Source organism: Saccopteryx bilineata, chromosome X, assembly GCF_036850765.1.
Source record: "Saccopteryx bilineata isolate mSacBil1 chromosome X, mSacBil1_pri_phased_curated, whole genome shotgun sequence".
In the NCBI taxonomy this organism is placed as follows: domain Eukaryota; kingdom Metazoa; phylum Chordata; class Mammalia; order Chiroptera; family Emballonuridae; genus Saccopteryx; species Saccopteryx bilineata.
Window position 1 is genome coordinate 94,556,041 of NC_089502.1, and position 22,580 is coordinate 94,578,620.

The window sequence follows — 22,580 nt, forward strand, 5'->3', positions numbered from 1 at the left end:
TCTCACACTTTGGGCATAGCTGAAAATTGTAATATCAATCAGAATCCCAAATTAAAAGATAAAGTCACTAGTAATGGAAAAGGCCAATTCCATCTGTTGAAAGGAGCTGTAATCCAGATCTGAGGATCTTGTGATCTTTGACAAATACTTCCTAGACAATGGAACAAATGGAACTGAAAATGCCAATATTACCTCTTACCCCTGTAGTTGCGAAAATACATTTAAAATCCTTTAAGAGCAAAATGATAAATCTGGAAAAATATGCAGTGATGTAATGTTCTCCTGTAACCCTTTTTATCTCTGGATTTGTTTGACTCCATGAGTTATTTATTTCAGGGACTCCTTTACTCCGTGTGTCTTTGTGAGAGCAGAGTCTCCATGTACATTTTAAGCTCTGTGTCTTACTATATTTGTCTGTATCCCACAGACCTCTGATTCCTTTCATCTCTCTTAACTGCCCCAAATACAAAGCCAATAATTATGTATTCATTTTCCCATTTGTTGACTTGATCAAACATATATGGAGATTTGGGAGTCATCTTAGTGCAGATGAATTTTGAAACCACTGAGTTTCCCTGGAGCAGCAGTTCTCAACCTGTGGGTCGCGACCCTGGCGGGGGTCGAACGACCAAAACACAGGGGTCGCCTAAAGCCATCGGAAATTTTCAAGTGTATGTCAGTGGATGATTGGATTAAAAAGCAGTGGTACATATTATATATACAATGGAATACTGTGGGGCCATGAAAAAGAAGAAAATCTTACCTTTTGTGATATGTATGGACGTGGAAACTATTACATTCAGTGAAATATGCCAAGCAAAACAAGAAAAATATCATATGACCTCACTCATTTGAGGAATCCAATGAACAATGTGAACTGAGGAACAGAACAGAGACAGAGGAGAGATCAAAGGGACCAGAGGAAAAGAGAACAGAGGGACAGGTGATGATAGGATGGGATAAACCTGAAGGAAGAGGTAAGGGCGCTATGGGGAGGGGGGGCAAGGGAGATGTTGAGGGGAATACGGGGGAGGGGGGATGCATTCGGGGTGACACTAAAATCTATGTAAACACAATAAATTAAAATCAATTAAAAAAAGAATTTACCTATAAAATGCATGATTTGAAGACTGGTTTATATTCTAAGTGCTAATATTTTTCAAGCCATATTTTCTAAGACAAGATATTCAAACATCTTAACACACATATTCATTGGAAATTTAAAAACTACTAATGCTTTTAATTATAAATATTGGTTTTAAACTTATTGTCAAGCAATCTTTAAACTTTCAAACTCCTTTCAAAAAATTTATAGAGAAGGAAGCCAGAATTAAAAGACATGTTTACTGAAATAGACCTTTAAAAGAATATAGTAGGAGGAAAAAAATGCTTTCTCATTTTCATCATCTTCTCATGATTTTATGTTCATAAACTAAAACGCAGAACTAAAGTAAGTATAAGCACCAAATGATTTTTCTTCTATACACAAAACATTTTTGCCTCCCTTACCTTACAGTCATCGCAACCTCTTTGTAATTTTCCCCATTTATCAGACCTGTCTATTGGCAGTTTAATATTGTGGACTGGCAGACTGATTTATCTACAGAAAACTCAATTTCCTTGTGGACACATTCTCCTTGAAACAAGAGAGAAAAGAACAAAGAAAGAAAAGTAGATCACAGGCAGTGTATTTTGGATGTTCTGCCTTTTATCAACTACTACAGAACCATGTGATCTCCTTTCAGGCGCTAATCACTCCTGTGTACAACCTGATTTCTGATGACATAAAAGATATGTATGATATACTACTTATCCCTTATAAAGCCAGGAATATCACACTATCTATGAGTAAGACTATAAAAGCTATCAGAGGACACAACACTTGAAAACCAAACCAAAATTATCTTAGCAGCCATTCTCACTTACTCCAAAGGTGGGCTACTATAAAAGGCACAAATGTTTCTTCCATTTAAAAAGTAGAGATTTGTTCATGATGTCTCTATTAATAGACACAGGAAATCTAAGTTAACATCATTTCTTGTGTGTATGTGTGTGTGCGTGCATGTGTTAAGCTGGAACTGTTTCTTGTTTGTTTATTCTTAGCACCTAGAATATAGAAAGCACTCACTTTATGTTTTCTAAATGAAAGACTAGCAACAGACAGAAGGAGATAGAGTGGTATGCTGCCAGCTAGGATTTTAGGTAGATAGTAAAAGTAAGAGGCTAAATCATAGTATTAAAAACTAGCCCAGGCCCTGGCCGTTTGGCTCAGCGGTAGAGCGTCGGCCTGGGGTGCGAGGGACCTGGGTTCGATTCCCGGCCAGGGCACATAGAAGAAGCGCCCATTTGCTTCTCCACCCCCCCCCTTCCTCTCTGTCTCTCTCTTCCTCTCCCGCAGCTGAGGCTCCATTGGAGCAAAGATAGCCCGGGCACTGGGGATGGCTCCTTGGCCTCTGCCCCAGGTGCTAGAGTGGCTCTGGTCGCGGCAGAGCGACGCCCCGGAGGGGCAGAGCATCGCCCCCTGGTGGGCAGAGCCTCGCCCCTGGTGGGTGTGCCGGGTAGATCCCGGTTGGGCGCATGTGGGAGTCTGTCTGACTGTCTCTCCCCGTTTCCAGCTTCAGAAAAAATACAAAAAAAAAAACTAGCCCACATTTCCTTTTACAGACATATTCATAATTAATGTGTTTTGTCTTTTTCAGTTAGAGAACAGAATCCTCGAATTGTTAATGTCATCATAATACTAGAAGTCTATACCAGGTTTGGTTTGACAGACTTGAGAAGGACAGGATTTTTCTCTTCCTCTTTCTTTCTCTCTCTCTGAAATGAGACAAATTGTTGTCACCACTGGACTTTATATAATTTTGAATTTTATATATATAGTTCCAACCGTTTTCTATGCTTTTCTAATCATTTTCAAGAGAATGAGCTGGTAGGGAAAGTCTGTCGTTGTCTACCACTTGCTGTGCGCTGCTGGACTCTAAGCACCTTGCTTTGAGTACCCTCCCCATTCTGATATACAGTGTGTCCGTAAAGTCATGGTGCATTTTTGACTGGTCACAGGAAAGCAACAAAAGACAATAGAAATGTGAAATCTGCACCAAATAAAAGGAAAACCCTCCCAGTTTCTGTAGGATGATGTGGCAGCATGTGCACTTGTGCAGATGATGATGTAACACCGTGTATACAGCAGAGCAGCCCACGGCCATGCAAGTCGAGATGTGGATGATACAGAGGGAAGTTCAGTGTGTTCTGTGGCTCTCTAAATTCGAATCCCTGACCAAAGTGCAACGTGAATATCGGCGCATTTATAACGAAGCACCACCACGTAAAAATAACATTACTCAGTGGGATAAGCAGTTGAAGGAAACCGGCAGTTTGCTGGAGAAACCCCATTCTGGTAGGCCATCAGTCAGTGACGAGTCTGTAGATGCTATACGGGATAGCTACCTAAGGAGCCCTAAAAAATCTGTGTGTGAGCCCACATCGAATTGCACTGAATAGGTATGAAACTGGGAGAGTTTTCCTTTTATTTGGTGCAGATTTCACATTTCTATTGTCTTCTGTTGCTTTTCTGTGACCAGTCAAAAGTGCACCATGACTTTACAAACACAATGTATATCAGTCAGAGTCAGCAGTTGAGGGATTGGTTAACCCTCCCCGTGATGGGCTTACAATTAGAACATAGACCTCTGCTTAGAATTATCAGGACAAAAAGCACAAGATTCCTGCTTTTCTCAGTCATCTTAAACTTATATTAAATGGACAATTGTCTTCTTTGCCCAACTGTAAAACCAATATATATATATGCGCGCCCTTAAATTATTTGTTGAATTAGACAGAAGATCATATCTCTGGACATACCAATTCAAAATGCTGCAACTCTCCTAACCAGGCGATGGCACAGTGCATAGAGCATCAGCCTGGGATGCTGAGGACTCAGGTTCAAAAATCCGAGGACACCAGCTTGAGCACAGGCTCATCAGGCTTGGGTACAGGCTCACCAGCTTGACTAAGGGTCACTGGCTTGAACCCAAAGTTGCTGGCTTGAGCAAGGGGTCACTGGCTTGGCTGTAGCCCCTGGTCAAGGCACATATGAGAAAGCAATCAATGAACAAGTAAGGTGTGGCAATGAGGAACTGATGCTTCTAACCTCTCTCCCTTCCTGTCTGTCTGTCCCTGTCTATCTTTCTCACTCTTTTGCTTTCTCTCTAAAAAAATAAAAAATAAATGTGATTCAGCATTCTCCCTAGGCCCTTTTCATTTTTTTGCATACTAAAAAAAACCCAAGTACTTTAATGGCCTCTACTTCCAAAGGACTGAAACTTCATGGTTAGAAGATCTTCTGACAATACAGAATGAAAATGCTGTTCAATAATTGTCTGTCTAGTTAAGGTCCATGGTAATCAGCTTCTGAGGCAAATTTGCGTGAGGAGGCTTTATCAGGGTTCAACCCATGTAAAGTAAGGAAAGTAGGACTGGACAGAGGAAGGGGTTAAATTGAAATAAGTCACAACAAAGGCCTCAGTCAATCCTACACAGAACTGAGATGACCCTTCAGAGTTGTCTTGAATAGAGGCAAAGGGGCCAGGCTTCTATACTTCCTGGGTACCCCCAGAGAAGAGGCATGGCCCTGGGTAAGTTAGCTTCTCTTAGTCAAGGGCAATATCCAGAGAAGTTTCAGCTGCGAAACAGCAGCAGCCAACACTCTAAGGAGGTGGGGAACTAACTTTCCTGAAGAGGGCTGGGCAGTCTACTACAGCATACACTACACTGCCATTTTAGGGCCAACAGTACAAAGAGTGAAACTGAAATTTCAACACCGTGTATATATAAGCGCATGGATTTGAGTTTCAACCACTTAAGCCATATTTTAAGGAGGAATATTTAAACTGGTTGATTATCTTTCCAATAATATCTATCACCAAATCTTCCTTCAGGTCATTTGAGGCCGTAAAGTGAAGCTGTCATCCTCCTATCCCCTTTTGTCATCTGAACCAAATGTATTGATACTTTATAAGGGTTCTTTCCCACCACTCCTCAGCATTTGCCTGTATGTAGTTGAATGTGCTGCCCTCTGCTTATGTGCCCCTCCCATCTGTATATCCTCACACCTAGTCCAATGCTTCGTAAATAGAGCAGTTGTAAGCATATATTGAATGAATGAATCAATCAACAAATGAGCAAACATGGCTTCTTTTTCTCCTTTAAAGAAACAAGATGAAAAACACATTTGATGAACAAGTTAACTCATTTAAGTGCACACCTTTGTGTATGCTAATCATTAGTGCTTAATAAAGACTGATTTTGACTAACTGGCATAGCATAAAAAGACTATTCTGAAAGTCAACTGTATCTTACAAGTCTCCTAAGTAAATTAAAATCTATCATAGGATTGAATGCAAACTAGAGATAAAATGAAAATTTAAATAGGAAACAGCTGTTTGATCAGCTGTTACAATAGAGTGTGGACAAAGGCCATATTTATATCTTATCTAGATGGGTAAAAATAATTAATCATAGAATATAATTGGTTACAAGGCTATTTTTTAAAGATTTTATTTATTCATTATAGAGAAGGGGAGAGAGAGAGAGAGAGAGAGAGAGAAAGAGAGAAGAGGGGAGGAGCAGAAAGCATCAACTCCCATATGTGCCTTGACCAGGCAAGCCCAGGGTTTTGAACTGGCAACCTCAGCATTTCCAGGTTGACACTTTATCCACTGTGCCACCACAGGTCAGGCTACAAGGCTATTTTTTTTCTGCACTGAAAGACAACAGAATTATCTAAACAATAATGTTAAACCTCTATGAATGGTATCCAAAAATTGTAAAGTACCACAAAAATATATATGTTCCTAATAAATAATGGTAGGGATAAAACATCAATCACAAAAAAAAAAAAAACAAGTTTACCATCATATTGTTGAGAGAAAAATTTACTTGGCATCAGAGAAATTTTATAAAACTAAAGATATGTGTGATTTCTAGTAAATTACATCTACAAACTGGTGAAGAATCATAGATTTCTCTGTATTGTTGTGGAGGTGAGGGGAAATGTTGGTTTCTTACTGAAGTAATTAAGAAGCCCATTATGAAAATTCCATCATAAAGTAAACTAGTTACACTATCTTGGGATGACAATTTTGTAACAATTATTAATTATCTTCAAAGGATTGCCAACATTTATTTACAGGAATTTCCAAAATAAATAATCAGGATTATGCACAGTATTTTAGGTATAAGAATATTGCTAATAGCTTTAAAATAGGAGATTGGTCAAGTAAATTAAATATAATCACATGAAGTAACACAATGTTATCAAGATTGTACAGAAGAGCATTTAAGACATAACTAAACATTCATAATATGCCATTATTTATTTTTAAAAGGGCTACCAATGATGCAATAAATACAATAGATGGTTTGCAAAAGGAAAATGTACTGGCAATAGAAACAGTGGTTAGTTTTTTGTAGGATCAATTGTGGATAATTTTCATTGTCTTTTTGCCCTTTTCTTTAATTTCAGGGTTTCACAGTAAGTACTGTTTCTGCAATTCATGTTATTAAAAAAATTATTCCCACTTCTCCAAAAAAGTCTTTAAACTGCAAATAACCAAGAAGGAACATGATTTCATTCTTCATTTATATCCGAAGTATTTCTTATTAAAAATGTTTGAAGGAATCTTGGTTATTAATTAATTTGGTTATTAATTCTCCATTGTATCCTACATTATATAAGAAATAGGCCCTGTTGGATAAAAAAAACAATTCCAAAGAACTTGTTGCTCTTTCCAGGAGAAAACTGGAAAATAACCCAAAGAAAGGAGTTATAATTAAAAATATAATTATAAAAACACAATTTAAGACAGAAAAACTGGGATTATGGAAATAAAAAGTAGCTCCAACTCCAAGAGATGACATCAGGATTTCAAATTCAATATAATAGAATCATTGAAAGTGTGTTCAAGGTAAACTGAAAGGGAGGATTATTTAGGCTGGAAACAGAGCAAATAAAACTATAGACCTGAGCGTTGGCTCAGTGTGTGGAAGTCCTGGGTTCTATTCCTGGCCAGGGCACACAGGAGAAGCACCCATCTGCTTCTCCACCCTTCCCCCTCTCCTTTCTCTCTCTCTCTTCCCCTCCCATAGCCAAGGCTCCATTGAAGCAAAGTTGGCTTGAATGCTGAGGATGGTTCCATGGCCTCCACCTCAGGCACTAGAATGACTCCTATTGCAGTGGAGCAATGCCCCTAGTGGTTATGCCGGGTGGATCCCAGTTGGGCGCATGAGGGACTCTGTCTGTCTGCTTCCCCACTGCTTCTCACTTCAAAAAAATACAAAAAAGAAAACAAACAAAAACTTTAGACTTAATAGGTCACCTTTAACATTGTGCAATCCTGATAAATATTCATGATGATGACGCCAAAGTGAAAAATGGCTTTGGTAAGAGATGATTAACATAAGAACAAGACCTGAAACTTCTGACATGATGTGGGAATTAACTAGTCTATGACATTTAAGATGCTATTAACTGGAGACTATGGTAACATGACTAATATCTGAAACATCAGATCTACCCAAAGATGCTTTCAGATTGTGCCTCTCTCACAAAACAACAGGTTTCAATGACAACTTTAATATAACAAATAGGATGAACAATTCAATTTGTGTTTGAGACTGTCCAAGATGTGTGTTTATCATTTAGTAAATTGGGTCAAAGCCCTTGGGAAGATCTCTTTGAAAATTTAAATACTTTCAAGTATTTAGAGGAAAAATATTATTTTTTGTGATACTTCTTTTCTGGGTGGACTCTCAGCAAAGTAGAAGAAAGCAAAGCATACTTTTGAAGACCTTCTCTTTTCCATTCTTGTCTCCCCTCTGCCCCTTCTTCTTACAAATCTGCCTTGAAGGTTGAGATAACCTAATTCATTGTAATCAGCTGATCACCTCTCAATCTTTTCCTGAATTTCTACCATCTCTTGTCTTCCCTGACTTTAGTGTTGCCCTCTTTCGCCTATCAGGCACACAATTGCTCACCTTATCTATATAGCATAAATTTTCAATGGCTCCCTATTTACAACCACAGGAAAATATAACTACTAACGTTGTTTTCCAATATGTCATTGTTTGATCCATTAACTCCTTACCCGTATCTCCCACTCATATTATTCTAGTCTTGCTAGGCTTTCTATCTTCCATTAAATAGAAATATCTGCTGTTACCTGGAGCTAGTGGCCTATCTTATTGTTCTAATCTTTAAAGCCTCTCTCTTCTTATATACCCATCCAAAGTTTAACTTTTCATCAAGGCTTGTTCAGCCTGACCAGGAGGTGGCGCAGTGGATAGAGCATCCGACTGGGATAAGGAAGGACCCAGGTTCGAACCCCGAGGTGGCCAGCTTGAGCGCGGGCTCATCTGGTTTGAGCAAAAGTTCACCAGCTTGGACCCAAGGTCGCTGGCTCGAGCAAGGGGTTACTCAGTCTACTGAAGGCCCACAGTCAAGGCACATATGAGAAAGCAATCAATGAACAACTAAGGTATCGCAATGCGCAACAAAAAACTGATGATTGATGCTTCTCATCTCTCCATTCCTGTCTATTCCTCTCTCTGACTCTCTCTTTCTGTCTCTGTAAAACACACACACACACACACACACACACAACCGTTCAAATTCTACTCTTTATAAAGCAAGAGCACAATGGACTTTTTGGACACTTTTCAAGAATCCAATATGGAGTCAGTGTTAGCTATGACAGTTATGTCAGGTGACATAATAACTAGAATGGATGTAATGGTGTGTAATGAGAATGCCCCTTGGGATGGGCCAGGAATGCCCAAAACTACAAGTCTGGACATTGGGATAAGGACTCCAGCTAGACACCAATATGTATGTGACCACCTCCCATTACAGGCTATAAGATCATAGATCTTCAACCATTCCACACTCCATCTTTGCTGTACCATGGGTCACGCTTGGATTCCAACAGGACTTCCACTCTACCAAAAGTGTGTTGCCACTGTACCTGCCTGGCTTGAGACCAACGCCTTTTGCAGAGGTTGCCAGTGATAGGGAATCTGTGCCATTGGTTTGCTCTGCTTACTCTATCCAGTAAGGTCCCCCTTATTGGGGAGGTCTTCCCTTATAAACCCAGCATTGTGAAAAGACACAAATATGTGAGTGATTCCTTTCTGGGATGCTATCTTGCTCATGGTACACTCCCTTAATGAGACCTTCTCCAATTCCTTGGGCTTCCAATGATTTCTTCTATCTTACTTAGCCATTGGGTTCCACAGTACAGAACTGAATTATATAATATTATTAATGGTTCTTTATTGTTTGTATTTGCTGTTTTGTGTATCCAGCTGCATTTTACATTACCTAAAGGTAAAAACTTGGTCTTACCCTTTTTCTGTATATCCCTTCAGTAAATAAATGTATATCAGCTTTATCAACATTGCCTCTTAGGACTTGGTTTTCTATAGTACCTTTATTTACTAAGTTAATTGAGAGGGTAAGATGGATCCGTTTTTAGAACATGAAAGTAGAACACAGAAACAAGATTATTAATTTTTACCTTCCACTCAGTACCATTTGGTCAGGCTCTTGTTTCAACTGCACTTCCTCATAAATCTGGGGTCCATCCCCAAGGACAGTGATTTTATTCACAAGAAATGGCTGTGAGGCCTGGAGTTAGCCTTTTTGGCCTCTTTGCTCTGCTTTTCCTTGGACAGAAAACCAGCTCTTCTCACTAGAAGCTAAAACCTCTGAATATGCTTTCATCTTCAGTTACCAATGATTCTATTAAAACAAACCTTTTCTTAGCTTGGAAGAAGGTTATGTGATTTAGATGTTCAAAATCAGAAAAGACTTTTTTACCATTATACCCCTTCTATTAAGGGAAATAATAACTTTTATGTAGAAACATTACTAAAAATCTCAGTCTAATAAATTTGGGCCCTTCCAATGTGGTAATGTTGCCAAATTTAACCTTTAGTAAATTTCGAAAGCATTCTTTTATAGGGATAAAAACACTCATTCTGAACACAGCCTCTCAATTGAGCTCATGTTTTGAGATTAGAAGAGTATTTTATTTTGTACATTTACAAGTACTCAGTTAAGTACCCCCTCAGTTAAGTACTTGTCAGTTCACTATAAAAAGAGCAGAGTTAACATTTATTGAGCATTTCAGGAGTTAGCCCCAGGACCATCACTTCACTTTATAAGCAAGGCTCTGAAGGCTGAAGAAGTAGGTAACAAGCTCAAGCTCCAGTTAAGGACACAGGTGGGATTTGAACCATTTAATTATTGTGTTATTGCCCTGGCCAGTTGCTAAGAGGATAGAGCATTGGCCCAGTGTGCAAACGTTCTGGGTTCAATCCCTGGTCAGTGCACATATGAGTGTAGCGGCACATGGCTCTGCCAATATGGCCTACCAAGCAAGTCCCTCCAACCAATGTGCTCCAGGTAATAGAATTAAGTAAAGGAAACAAAACTTTGTCATTCTAAACCTTCATAAGACTGCCGTGAAAAGTCAAATTCCTAACATCATGCTCAGCATGTAAACAGTGCTAGTTTTACTTATTATTTAATAAATAAAATTATAATTTATCATTAATACATTTGTTATTTATTATAATTAAGAAAAGAGCCAGGAGGCTGAAGTCAAAATCAGAGTAATAGCCAATACAGATCTTAGACTTTCAAATTTTTTCCTGATGGGAAACACAGTGGATCGCAGAGCCATAATGAGCCTGAGCTCCTGAGGCTCATCACTGGATGAAATAAAGGGATGGGGTGGGTCAGGATGATCTGGAACAAGGCAGGATCCTGTTGATGCTTACACATATAACTCAAATTATGTTAACACCTTATAAATGCCTCACAACTAGTATTGGTTGCTGAAAAGGAAGAAATTATTTCATAAAAATGTCTGCTTCTAATCCCATAGATAGAAAAACTCTAGAAGCTAAAGAGAGATAGACTTTGCAAAAGGTATAAGCTCAAGGTATAATGACCACCATGTATAGTCCTTCATGTCCATTTTATCTAATCCTAGCACAGTGTACAGTCAGTCCTTTATGTGCATCCTTTCTAATCCTCTAAAGGCAAAGTTTCACCTTAAAGGTGAGGTAACTGAATAACAAGGAGGTTATGGAACTTTTAAGGTAACACCATAGATTAGTGCAGGAAATGGGATTGACAATGCATCTGTTTGACACCAAAGTATATGCTCTTTTAACTTTGCCATACAGCTTCTTTATATCCTTTTCTTGAATGGGATATCCAAATTTCCAAGCACTTCTATGGAATTATTATTTTCAAAACATTCATGTGGGTTATAGGAGCCCAGGGATGTTCTCCATCTTTTTATCCAAGATGAGGAGGCAGATTTTCCATTAACCAAAAGACCATGTCTGCCTAACACATCCTTCATTCAACTGATGATCCTTTGTGGGCCATCTCTGACATTTCCTGCCCAGACCAGTCCTGCCAGCCTGCAGCAGCCTCACTCTCCTGGGCCCACAGATCACCTCCCAGGTGTTGCTTACAGTTTTGAAGGCTGGCTCCTACTCTTTCAGAATCTTAGCTAAGTGCCTGCCATCCTCAGATGGCTGAATCTTCTCTCTGAAGCCCAGCAGACACTTTCTACTTTGTGCTTCAAGTTTCCCTTTTATTAGTTTTTATTTTGAGGATTGAGCAAGAGCTGTTCCAGAATTGCAAAAGAGAGTTTCCATGGTTCCAACAGCCCAAACACAAAAACCAAGCCTTGAGACAGAAACAAGGTGCTGTGATCCAGTTCCATGTGAAAATGTCAAGACTCCAGAGATGACCTGCCCCTTGAGTGAAAGACCTATCAGTATGTATGCATCTACATACCACACACACTTTTAAAAAGCTGTTTCACAATGGCCTTGGAATTTTTCAAACATTAAAAAAGCAAGTTATATATTAACCAGCTATGCCCCCAGGATGTCTCTATTTATCTCAGTGGAGTGACTAAAATTTGCTGACAGCTTTAAAAAGCTATCAGAGAATTATCATAATGTACCACGTTTAATAATTAACAAAATTAAAAGCCAGAATCAAATTCAGACACTTTCAAACATAAATTATTGGGTCAGTCACCTAACTAATTCTAAAATTCCGATTTTACCATGTTTCCTATTCTCAACATGATTTGGCAGGAAGTTATTAGTAGTAAATAGATGTGAGTCTCAGATCCAATCAATTGCTACTTTGTGTAAAGTTGTTTAATTCAACATATTTATTGAGTACTAACTCCACCCAGCAGAGCTCTGGAACTGGGGACTGGAGGTTCTCTGGGTAGGAAAAGATACCTTTCTGAGATCCAGAATCTTACAGTCTAGTGGAAAAGAAAATTATTGAATATATGGGCATACCTCAGATATATATTTGGTTCCAGGCCACAATAAAGTGAATACAACAAGAAAGTGAGTCAAATGAATTTTTTGGTTTACCAGTTCATATAAAAGTTCTGCTTATACTACAGTAGTATATTAAGTGTGCAATAGCATTATGTCTTTAAAAAACAATAATACCTTAATTGAATAATACTTTATTATTTAAAAATGTTAACCATTTCCTTGAGCCTGTTGGGAAAATGACGCTGATAGACTTGCTTAGCATTAAATTGCTCCTAACATTCAATTTGTAAAGAAAAAAAAAAAAAAACACTATCTGCAAAGCACAATAAATCAAAGTACAATAAAACACAGTATGTCTGTAATAATTAATACTAATAAGTGAACGATTTAAAACTCATGAAAAAGAACAAAATGGTGGAGCAGAGTCAAACAGGCATCTAATCCCATCTAGGGGGATTCAGGAAAGCTGCCCTGGGAAATGACACCTGGGGGTAAAATCTGAGATTAATAAAGTGTTTTCCAATTTCTCAGTTTCCTCATCGCTCACCAAATTATGGAAAATGACTAAAATTTCTTCCTTCATATGGTGGAGGTAAGCACCCTCTCTTCCAGTTTTGTCCTGTGCTTCCTCTCTTCTCTCTACACTCTTGGTTTGGGTAATTTCATTTACTTCAGTGGTTTCAACTAAAACTTTTCTGTAAGCCCAAATATTTCCCTGCATTTCCACCTGTGAGACATTTCTGCTTGGGTGTCCTTCCAGCACCTCCAACTCTACATGTCCCATCTTTCCCCAAAACCTGCTTTCTATCCTCTTTTTCACATCCCTCTTTTTGCTAACACTGTCACTTGACACATGTCACTTAGTGAATGAAAAATCTCAGTGACCATTCAGTGACCACAGAAACAACTAAACCTTTTCAGGATGACATACTAGACTCTCCACAATTCATCCCAACTGACCATTGTAGTTTGGTCTCCTACTAGATCCCCCAATTCTTTCATGTAAGTCCTCAAGGCTTCCCAAGCATGTTATCATGTTCTTTCACATATTTGTGATTTTTTAAATTAATTAACTTAAAAAATATAGTTGACATACAATATTATTTTAGTTTCAGGTGTAAAATGTAGTGATGGGCATTTATATACCTTCTAAAGTGATCAACATGATAAGTCTAGTAATCATCTGCTACTGTAGCATCCACCGGGTATGAGAACAAACGTCGGAGACTTTCAGGAGTTAAGATATTACTTTATTGGCCAGTTTAACCTGTGCAGGGGTGAACTCCCAAGATGTCCAGAGACACTATGCCCACAAGGAGCTGCAAATGGAAGCCACACCTGGAGCTTACAGCCAGGCCCTTATATATCCTAAGTGAGCAAGCATAGAACAGAAGCAGATGTGGAAGTTTAGCTATTGGCTAGGGAGGTCACACGCAGCATAGCAACAGGGGCTGGCATAGCAACAGGGGCCAGTTTTAGCTTAGTGGCAAATTTCAAACCTAAACTTCTGATAAGGGTCTCTGACCTTCTTTGTTCCCAGCCTCACAGGAGCCATATCAGCACTTACTGTTCCTTCAATAGTTACACTCTTTGCAGCACTCCCTGTTCCTTCAATAGTTACACTCTTTGCAGCACTCCCTGTTCCTTCAATAGTTACACTCTTTGGCAGCCCCAGTACTCCCTGAATCTAATACTACCATACAGTTATTATGAGGGTATTGACATCTCTTATGCTGTACATTACATTGTCATGATTCGTTTTATAATTGGAAATGTGTACCTCTAAATTCCATTCACCTTTTTGCATATCTCACCATTCCCCTCTTCTCTGAAGTTGATCCTTAACTTAAAATGCTTTCTTCATCTAGTCCTCTGATTAATTCATATTTATTCTTTAAAACCTACTACAACTGTCACCTTTTCTGTAACATCTGCCCAGATTTTCTCAGTGCTTGACAATCCCTGCAATCAACTTTTTGCATGCACTACTAAAACATCTATCATCATAGGTCAAGAGTATTAATTGTTCATGACTCTGCCTCCCACATCAGCTTGTGAGCACCCCAAGGGGCAACAGCCCTCTCTAATTCACCTTCCATTTTCTTTGGGAAAAGATGTAGGACAGGAAGTAAGTGTTCATTGAATTAATGAATAATGAATTAATTAATTAATGGACCCTTCTTGTTCATACTGCATTCTATTTTACATTGCCTTTGTTTGGGTATCTCATCTCCCTTCTTGGTTTGAAAAATCTCCATGGCAATAACAATGTGATCCATTTTTTCATCCCCTTACCACAGCCTACATTAAAGCCTAGTGTTTAAATAAATGAGCAGAATTCTTGTAGGACCTTGTCATATTTCACAATTGCAAAGCAGTCTTCACACTTATTGCTTCGTTTACTCTTCACAGTGACCCTGTAATCTAGCCATGACAAATTGGTATTATCTTCATGTAGCAGATAAAGCCATTGAGTAAAGCCCTAGAACCTTGTTTTCTCGGTTTTTAGAACAAGAATTATTTATGTAATGTTAAAAGGAAAATCTGCTTAACAGTCCCTTGTTTTGAGAGTCTGGGGGTCAATGTAGAGATTCTCTTCACCACTTCTTGTAAAAATAGCTAAACCCTTATTTATCCTTCCCATATGAGATTAATATAAATAACTTGAGTGAGCCTGAAGATTTGAAGTATGAACCAGAAAAGACAAAACTCTTTAGATATACTTTGGGGGGGGAAGACTTTGGGGGCCTGGAAGGAGAACCTTTCAGTTTCCATAAGATGAAGTGCTTTGCAAGGCAGCATCAAGAAGCATCTAGTAAAACTTTCTCAAACACCTAAGTAGATGTGATTTTAAGTCCAAATTCCTCCAGGAGAGAAGATATCAAAAATGCTAAAAGAAAGCGAAATCTATACTTCTCTGACCCACATCAGCATGCTGTTGTATTTGTGCATCTATGTACTTGCAGCACTAGGCACAGGCCTGGCAGGGATAAAATCAGAAGGATCAGGCAGACAGGAGTGATAACCTGAGATCTGATACAAAAGTGAAGAAAGATGGCCAGTACTCAACATCCAATGCCTTGGTTTTCTCACCAGGCACAGCAGTCAGAGCACCTCTGCCCTGCTGGCCTCATAGGGGGCAAGGCCAACCCCTGCTTCTGAAATCTAGTTAGGGCAAGTCTTAGCCAATATTCTATGGTTGTCCTAATTACTGCTCAAGCACCAGGAGGCCCTGGGAGTTTAGCCACAGCACCCTCAGGGTTAAACAGGCTGTTCTAGAAGCACTGCTTATTCCAAATGACCCCACTCCATATGTTCCCACGATGGGTTCCCCCAATGACCCCATCCTTCCTTCAGACTTCTATCTTTGGGAGCTCCTGTTGTGCAAACAGCTACCCCCCCCCATTTCTGAAAGTGTAGACTCTGTCCCCATCTCTGCCAAATATGGGCTGGGCCAGAGAGCCACGTTTTTACACCCCAGCCTTGCAGGGTGGCTTGGCCATCCTGTGCTGGTGGGAAGGGCAGGCAAGGCGAGTAGGGAAAGGAGAAAAGGATGAGAGGAGAAGAGACATTTGTCAAGAAGGCCCTGCGGCCTGACCTGTGGTGGCACAGTGGGGATAAAGCGTCGACCTGGAACGCTGAGGTCACCTGTTCCATACCCTGGGCTTGCCTGGTCAAGGCACATATGGGAGTTGATACTTCCTGCTCCTCCCGTTTCTTTCTCTTTCTCTCTCTCTCTCTCTCTCTCTCTCTCTCTCTCTCTCTCTCTCTCCTCTATTCTCTGAAAATTGAATAAATAAAATCTCAAAAAAAAAAGAAGGCCCTGCAATCCCAGGCAGAGCTGTGACAGTCATGGAATCAGAGAATAGGCGTCAGGCAGGTCTTTGGCAAACAACTGCCCTGCCCGGGGGGTCCAATCCATTCTTTCTGAACCGGGAGCTTTTTAAGGTCGTTTTCCTGGTGCATGCCTGCTCCAGACGAGGCTGTGGCTAGTCCAGGTCACGTCGGAGCAAATGACTGATCTTTGCTTGGGGGAAGAAACAGACCTTTGTGCTAACCTGAAGTAAGGTCTCTCTCCTGCCCACCCCCTTTTCCCTTTGCTTTGAAAATTATTACAGCAAGCATAGGCTTCTCAGCCTCCTAGGGGAAAAAAATTTCAAAGTCTCTCCCAGACCTTCAACACTTCCAGCTCCATGCTTCTGTCCAGGGGCACACTAAATCCTTTCCCTGAGGAAGGGTTCTGTGCACAACGCTCTGTACATTGTAGGTTTCTGCCTGTGCACGAAAAGAATATAGCGACTCCTGGGAACAGCCCCCACCCACAGCCGCCTCGCTAGCCTACCCGAGCCGTCACTTCTCCGAACGCCAGAGGAGGAAGAAGGAAGAAAGGCGTGCAGCCTCCACTGACCTGAAATGCCGCCCCCCACCACGACCACGTCGCACTTGCTGCTCATGGTGCTCGCCCCTTTCCAGGCCGTCCCGGTGCCCGCCGCTCTGGTCTCTGAGTATCCGCCCCCACCCGCCTCGCTGCCCCGGCGCACTGTTGCCTCTGCGGAGCCTCTTTATTGCCGGCCCAGGACGTCCGGAGCGTAGCCCCGCCCGCGGGTCCACGCACTCGCCCCGTGGAGCGCGCGGCTGCTGCCCCCGCATGTTGCTCCGCCGCTCAGACTTGGGGGAGGCTGAGCTCCTGGGCGGAAAGGTAGAGTGGAAACTGCAAAAGTCCTCCCCTGAAGCCACACTTTGACCTTCAGCACAGTATTTTCTCATCAGCCTCCCTAGTGTGTGATTGAGCTTGGTTGGTTGGGAGGGTGGCAGATTGGAGCGTCTTCCTCCAGCACCCCAATTATTACCCAGAATAGAGCAATACAGATAATAGCAAATATTAATTGATCTCTTTCCAGGTACCAGACACCTTACTAAATGTTTTATAGTGCATGACTCCAGTTAAACCTACAACAATCCATTTCACAGATGAGGGAAGGGAAATAATGTAGTTAGTGAGGGGGTGAAGGCAAGATAAATAGCCCTAAAAAAAAAGTCGGTAAGTTTCTGAGACCCATTTGGACCCAACACAAAAGTAATACCATTATCTTGGCATATACTTGAGTGAGATTCTCAAACCTCTCATCTTCCTTTCAAATACCCACTTCTTCTCCCACCCCTACTCCCCACCTTATGCCCACAGTTAACTTATGAAGGCTGTTCCCTACTTAATATTGCAAATGCAGAGCATAAAGACCATCTTAAATTGCCTCACTTTTGAAAATGATAAAATACAGTAGCCAACTGTTCCTTGAGCAAATCAGTGTGTCAGTGCTGGGTGCCATTGAGGCAGGAACCCAGGAAACTGGTGGTGGCAGGAGCAAGGACTTATATGCGCTGGGTGAAATTTAGAGTCCCACTCTTAAACAGCAAGGGGAGTTATTTATGGCCCTGGGGATCCTGGCTTGGCCAAACATAGGGGTGATTCAACAAGATTACAAGTGTTTACTAATTTGAAGTATATGCATCTTTATGTTCATTGTAGCATTATTTACAATAGCCAAGCTATTGAAGAAGCCCAAGTGCCTATCAATAAACAAGTAGATGAAAAAGCTATGGTATGGCCCTGGCTGGTTGGTTCAGGGGTAGAGCGTTGGCCTGGCATATAGAAGTCTTGGGTTCAATTCCCACTCAGATCACACAGGAGAAACAACCATCTGCTTCTCCCCCCCCCCTTCTCTTTATCTCACTCTCTCTTCCCCTCCTGCAGCCATGGTTCTAGTTTGAGCAAATAGGCCCTGGACTCTGAGGATAGCTCCATGGCTTCGCCTCAGACACTAAAATATCTTGGAGGCACAACCTAACAATGGCTCCAAATCGGCAGAACCTCCACAGTAGGAGGCGTGCCAGTGGATTCTGTTCTGGGCAGATGCAGGGGTCTGTCTCTCTGCCTCACTACCTTTCACTTAATAAAAAAAAGTAATTAATTAAAAAGAAGCAATGATACACACACACACACACATACATACAGTGTAATATTACTTGGCTATAAAAAGAATGAAATCTTACCACTTGAAACAGCGTGGATGGACCTAAAGAGTGTTATGCTAAGTAAAATAAGTCAGTCAGAGAAAAATAAATGTCATGATTTTACTAACATGTGGAATCTCAAGAATATAAACAAACAAACAAAACAGAAACAAATTTATAGATACAGAGAACAGACTGATGGTTGTAATAGAGGAGAAGGGTTGGGAGACTAGCTGAAAATGGTGAAGGGATTTTAGAAATACAGATTGATATTTACAAAATAGTCATGGGGATGTAAAGTACAGCATAAGAAATATAGTCAATAATATTGTAATAGCTTTGTATGGTGCCAGGTGGGTACTGGAAATATTGGAGGGATCACATTGTAAAGTATATGATTGTCTAACCACTGTGCTGTACACTGGAAACTAATAGAAAATAATATTAAATGTATAAAAATTGAAAAAATCTATTATTGTAATTAAAAAGTGTATTTAAAATCACTGGTTGATACAAGATCAAGATAGATAATTCAGCTGTAATCCTTTATACTTCTATCAAAACATTAAAAAATAAATTTCAAAAATTTCATTTATAATAGCATCAAAATGAATAAAATACTTTAAAATAAATTTAAGAAAAGAAGAAAACGATTGCAAGTGTTTAAGCTGAAGTAGCTCCAAGTAAAACAGAGATATATTTTTTCAGAAATAATTGTATAAAATGCTTTTGTTCAGGTTAAAGAGCTACGTACGGGGCAGGGGGAGGGGGTGGTGAGGCTGGCTCCAGATCTGGTGAGAGACTGCAGCAAACCTCCATCTCATCTCCAGTTAGTGTATCCATCTGCTACCAATATATCCTGTGCTTCTGCTGCCCTCTGACTAGAAGGGAATTTGCACATGTCTGCGATTCAGAAGTTACTGGTGGCAGAGAAAGTCTTCATCCAGCTCTGAGTTAGGTTCTAGAAACTTCCATCTTTCTTGCTTTGGCAAAAAACAGCTCTTGGCCTGAACCTTGAACCCATGTCCCCATGGCCTCATCCTTCAGACAACCTAGTGCTGACCTCCTCCTTGACAAACCCTACCCATCTACCTCCATTGACAGGGCCCTGAAGCTACAGGTTCTTTAGCTGTGGACACTCTGTCTTCTCACCTAAACTCGAAATGAATCACATGTTCAGTGGGGTGAGGTGAGATGAGTGGAGAGGATATTTGTAAGGTCTGCTTAGGATCTATCTCTTTTGCTTAGCTCTGACAATGCAAAGTCAGCCAGAAGCCTGGACATCTAAAGTTTTGAGTCTAATGCAGGCTGGCTATCTCTTTTCAATGTCCAACTGACAAAAATACCAGGAGAGAAATTACAGTTCCATGGTATCTACAGAGAAAACTCATTGGCAAACAGCATTTTCATCAGACAAAGACAATCACTTACCTTGTACTCTATGAAGTAAAAAATGAGTTGAGTTAGAACTCATACTTGGTCATAAGAGAAGCAGTAACCTTTAGAGGGCCCCTGAGGCCACCCCTGTACCCACATCCAGGAAGTAGTCCAGTCATATTCTGGTTTCTAGGTCTTCCAGGTGGGACTTCCAAAGTCCATCTTCTCCCTTAATATCATGTGGCCAGATGAAGCCTCTAAAAGCAGTGCTTTTCAAACTTGAATGTGCGTACAAATCACCCAGGTCTGAGAAGCTGCATTTCTAACAAGCTCCAGGTCATGCTAGTGCTGCTCTTCCATGGACCACACACCTTGAGCACATTCTCTTCTACTCCCATCCTTTGTTCTCCATCAGTTCCAGAGCCTCTTTCCTATCTTGAGAAGATCCTAATGGGAAGGTGTTTGTTTATTATACAAGCATTTATGGAACATGTGCTATGCTGAACCCTGGGGAAGACATGAACAAGAAGGAGACTGCTTCTGCCCGCTTGGGACTCACACTCTGTCAGGGAAGATAACAAAGTCCTGCAGGAAGGGATCATGCATTATCTCTTATTCATCCATTCAAGAACATTTTATTGAGCATCAACACCGTGTCAGGAAGAGTGAGCATAAGTGCAATGAATGTTGCACTGTAACATGCTGCAGGGCCAGATAACCCTGCCAAGGCAATCACAGAGGACCCCCAGGAGAAAGTGAATTTCTGCTGTGACTTTAAGAATGAATCAGGGTTAATCAACTATTGAGGAAGACAAACACACCAGGAGGAGTTGGGAAGCAAGCCTGCGTCTGGAGTATTGGAAAAACTGGACACAGTCCAGGGTACAAAAAATATCCTTGAACACCTTTAGAACTCCTTACAAACACCACAAAACTAATAATGATCAAAAGGATAATAATATTGAAAAATTAACAATGAATAAAATGATATAAAGCATAATTTATTTTTGTGCATGTTTGTGCCTTCTCTTCTTAAGTAGATAACAAAGTCCTGCAGGAAGAGATCATGCATTATCTCTTATTCTCCCATTCCTTTTACTGAGCACCAACACTGTATCAGGTACTGTGCTTATCATTGGAAATAAGGCCTTCAAAATGGGAAATGGTAGTAATCCTAGGAAAACCAAATATTAAAACAAACAATTACAATAAACCTAATTCATGTTGCAATGGAACAATGCTCAACAGCTCTAACCAAGAAGCACAGAGGAAAGCTATTTGCCTCAAGCAGTGTTTATATGCCTTTCCAACTTGATGAAATCCATGTTTCTTCATCAATTAAAATGAACTCACTTTCCTTTCATTTTATTTTATTAAAAGACTGCCAAAAAGATAAAATACCCTTATTGCTTCTTTCTTGATGTCTAACTTTTCATTAACGGATATTTCAGTGAGTTTCTTACATGCCACAGAAGGTTTCAATAAAGAGGCAGGTTGTACAGAACAGAATTCATCTGATATTATCTAAGTTGTTTATTTTGTTTCGTTCTTTCTTCTCTTTTGAACACTGGAAGCTTGGCAAGAGATGGATTTTTTTTTTCAAATTAGATTTAGAACTTACCAGTTTCTTTTTCCCAAGTTCTCTGTTAATTTTTTAAAAACATACACTGGGGAATCAAATGATGAACCAGATAGCCATTGAAGCCAAGACAGCTCTTTAACAAAATTAAATTGGAATTTTAATAACTTAAAAAATGTAAATGTTATAGGGTCTGTGATTGTTCCCAGTGAAGTATCCATCATCAATCAACTCAGATCCTAATATGAGAGTGTCCAAATTTCTGAGAAGACAGTAGGGCAGACTTTTTAGTCAGCCAAGGACTTGCTTGTGATCTCAAGGACTTGCTTAGAGGAGAATCACATCCTCAAGCAGCCAAAGAGTTGGGGGAACCCAACTTCATTCCAAGTCAAAGCCCTTCATGGCACATTGCGCTAAAGACTTGAAATCCAACTCAAAAGTTTCTAGGCTGGCTTAAGATGCCAAAGGAAAGACCTGTTCCAGGGCTAGGAAACTGGTCAGGAACTGGATCAAAGTAGAGTTGATAGGAAACAAATTTAACAGACTGACATTTATGCAGATGCACTGAGCTGGCTTTTAAAGACAAGGTTGAGATGGAGGAGAAATTACTCTTCCTGCCCAAAGAACCAAAGTATGGCTCTTTCTACAATGACCTTGTTGCCATATCATGAGAAGGACAAGGACAAAAGAGCACAACACAGAAGAGTGGGCCCCAGAATATATGAGTCAGGCAGAGACACCAAAGAATAATGCTTCAGAAAGATGGTCCTACCTAGACCTTGTAGCAGAGCATGCTGAAGGAAAACAAACCGTATTTGCAACCTAAATGATTTTTAAGTTGCAACTCATAGTGATTTTTATTACAATGACTAATGTCAAAATTATTTTCATAAGTCATAATAAGGGTTTTTAAAGAAAAAGTGTCATATCAGAACAGATGATGTGACAGGACTTTGAGGAACACACAGAGGAGGATCAAAGAGCAAAATATTCAACTCAAGAGAAGTAAAGTTAAAACAGATATTTTCTAAGGGTTTTCAGCAATTCTTTTGGAAAGTGGAAATTAGAAATTAATACTAAAGGCCCAGTGTATAGTAATAATTATTGATTGTTAAATAGAGTTATTTTCAATAGATTATTATTATTTATATTATACTCATTCTATAGTGTGAGGTCACTGATGCAGAATCAACACTTTGGCTATCTTTATGTAGTCCTGAGTTAAATA

General features: G+C 40.0%; 1 protein-coding gene across 1 annotated transcript in view; it reads right to left on the reverse strand.

Moving 5' to 3' along the window:
- Nucleotides 1–16,948, reverse strand: part of MAOB (monoamine oxidase B) — a 165,553-nt gene extending 148,605 nt beyond the window's left edge. Inside the window, exon 1 of the mRNA XM_066249767.1 lies at nucleotides 16,793–16,948. Coding sequence (XP_066105864.1) covers nucleotides 16,793–16,838 — 46 coding nt within the window. The 5' untranslated portion in view covers nucleotides 16,839–16,948. The remainder of the gene's footprint in view (nucleotides 1–16,792) is intronic.
- Between the last annotated feature and the right edge of the window lie 5,632 nt (nucleotides 16,949–22,580).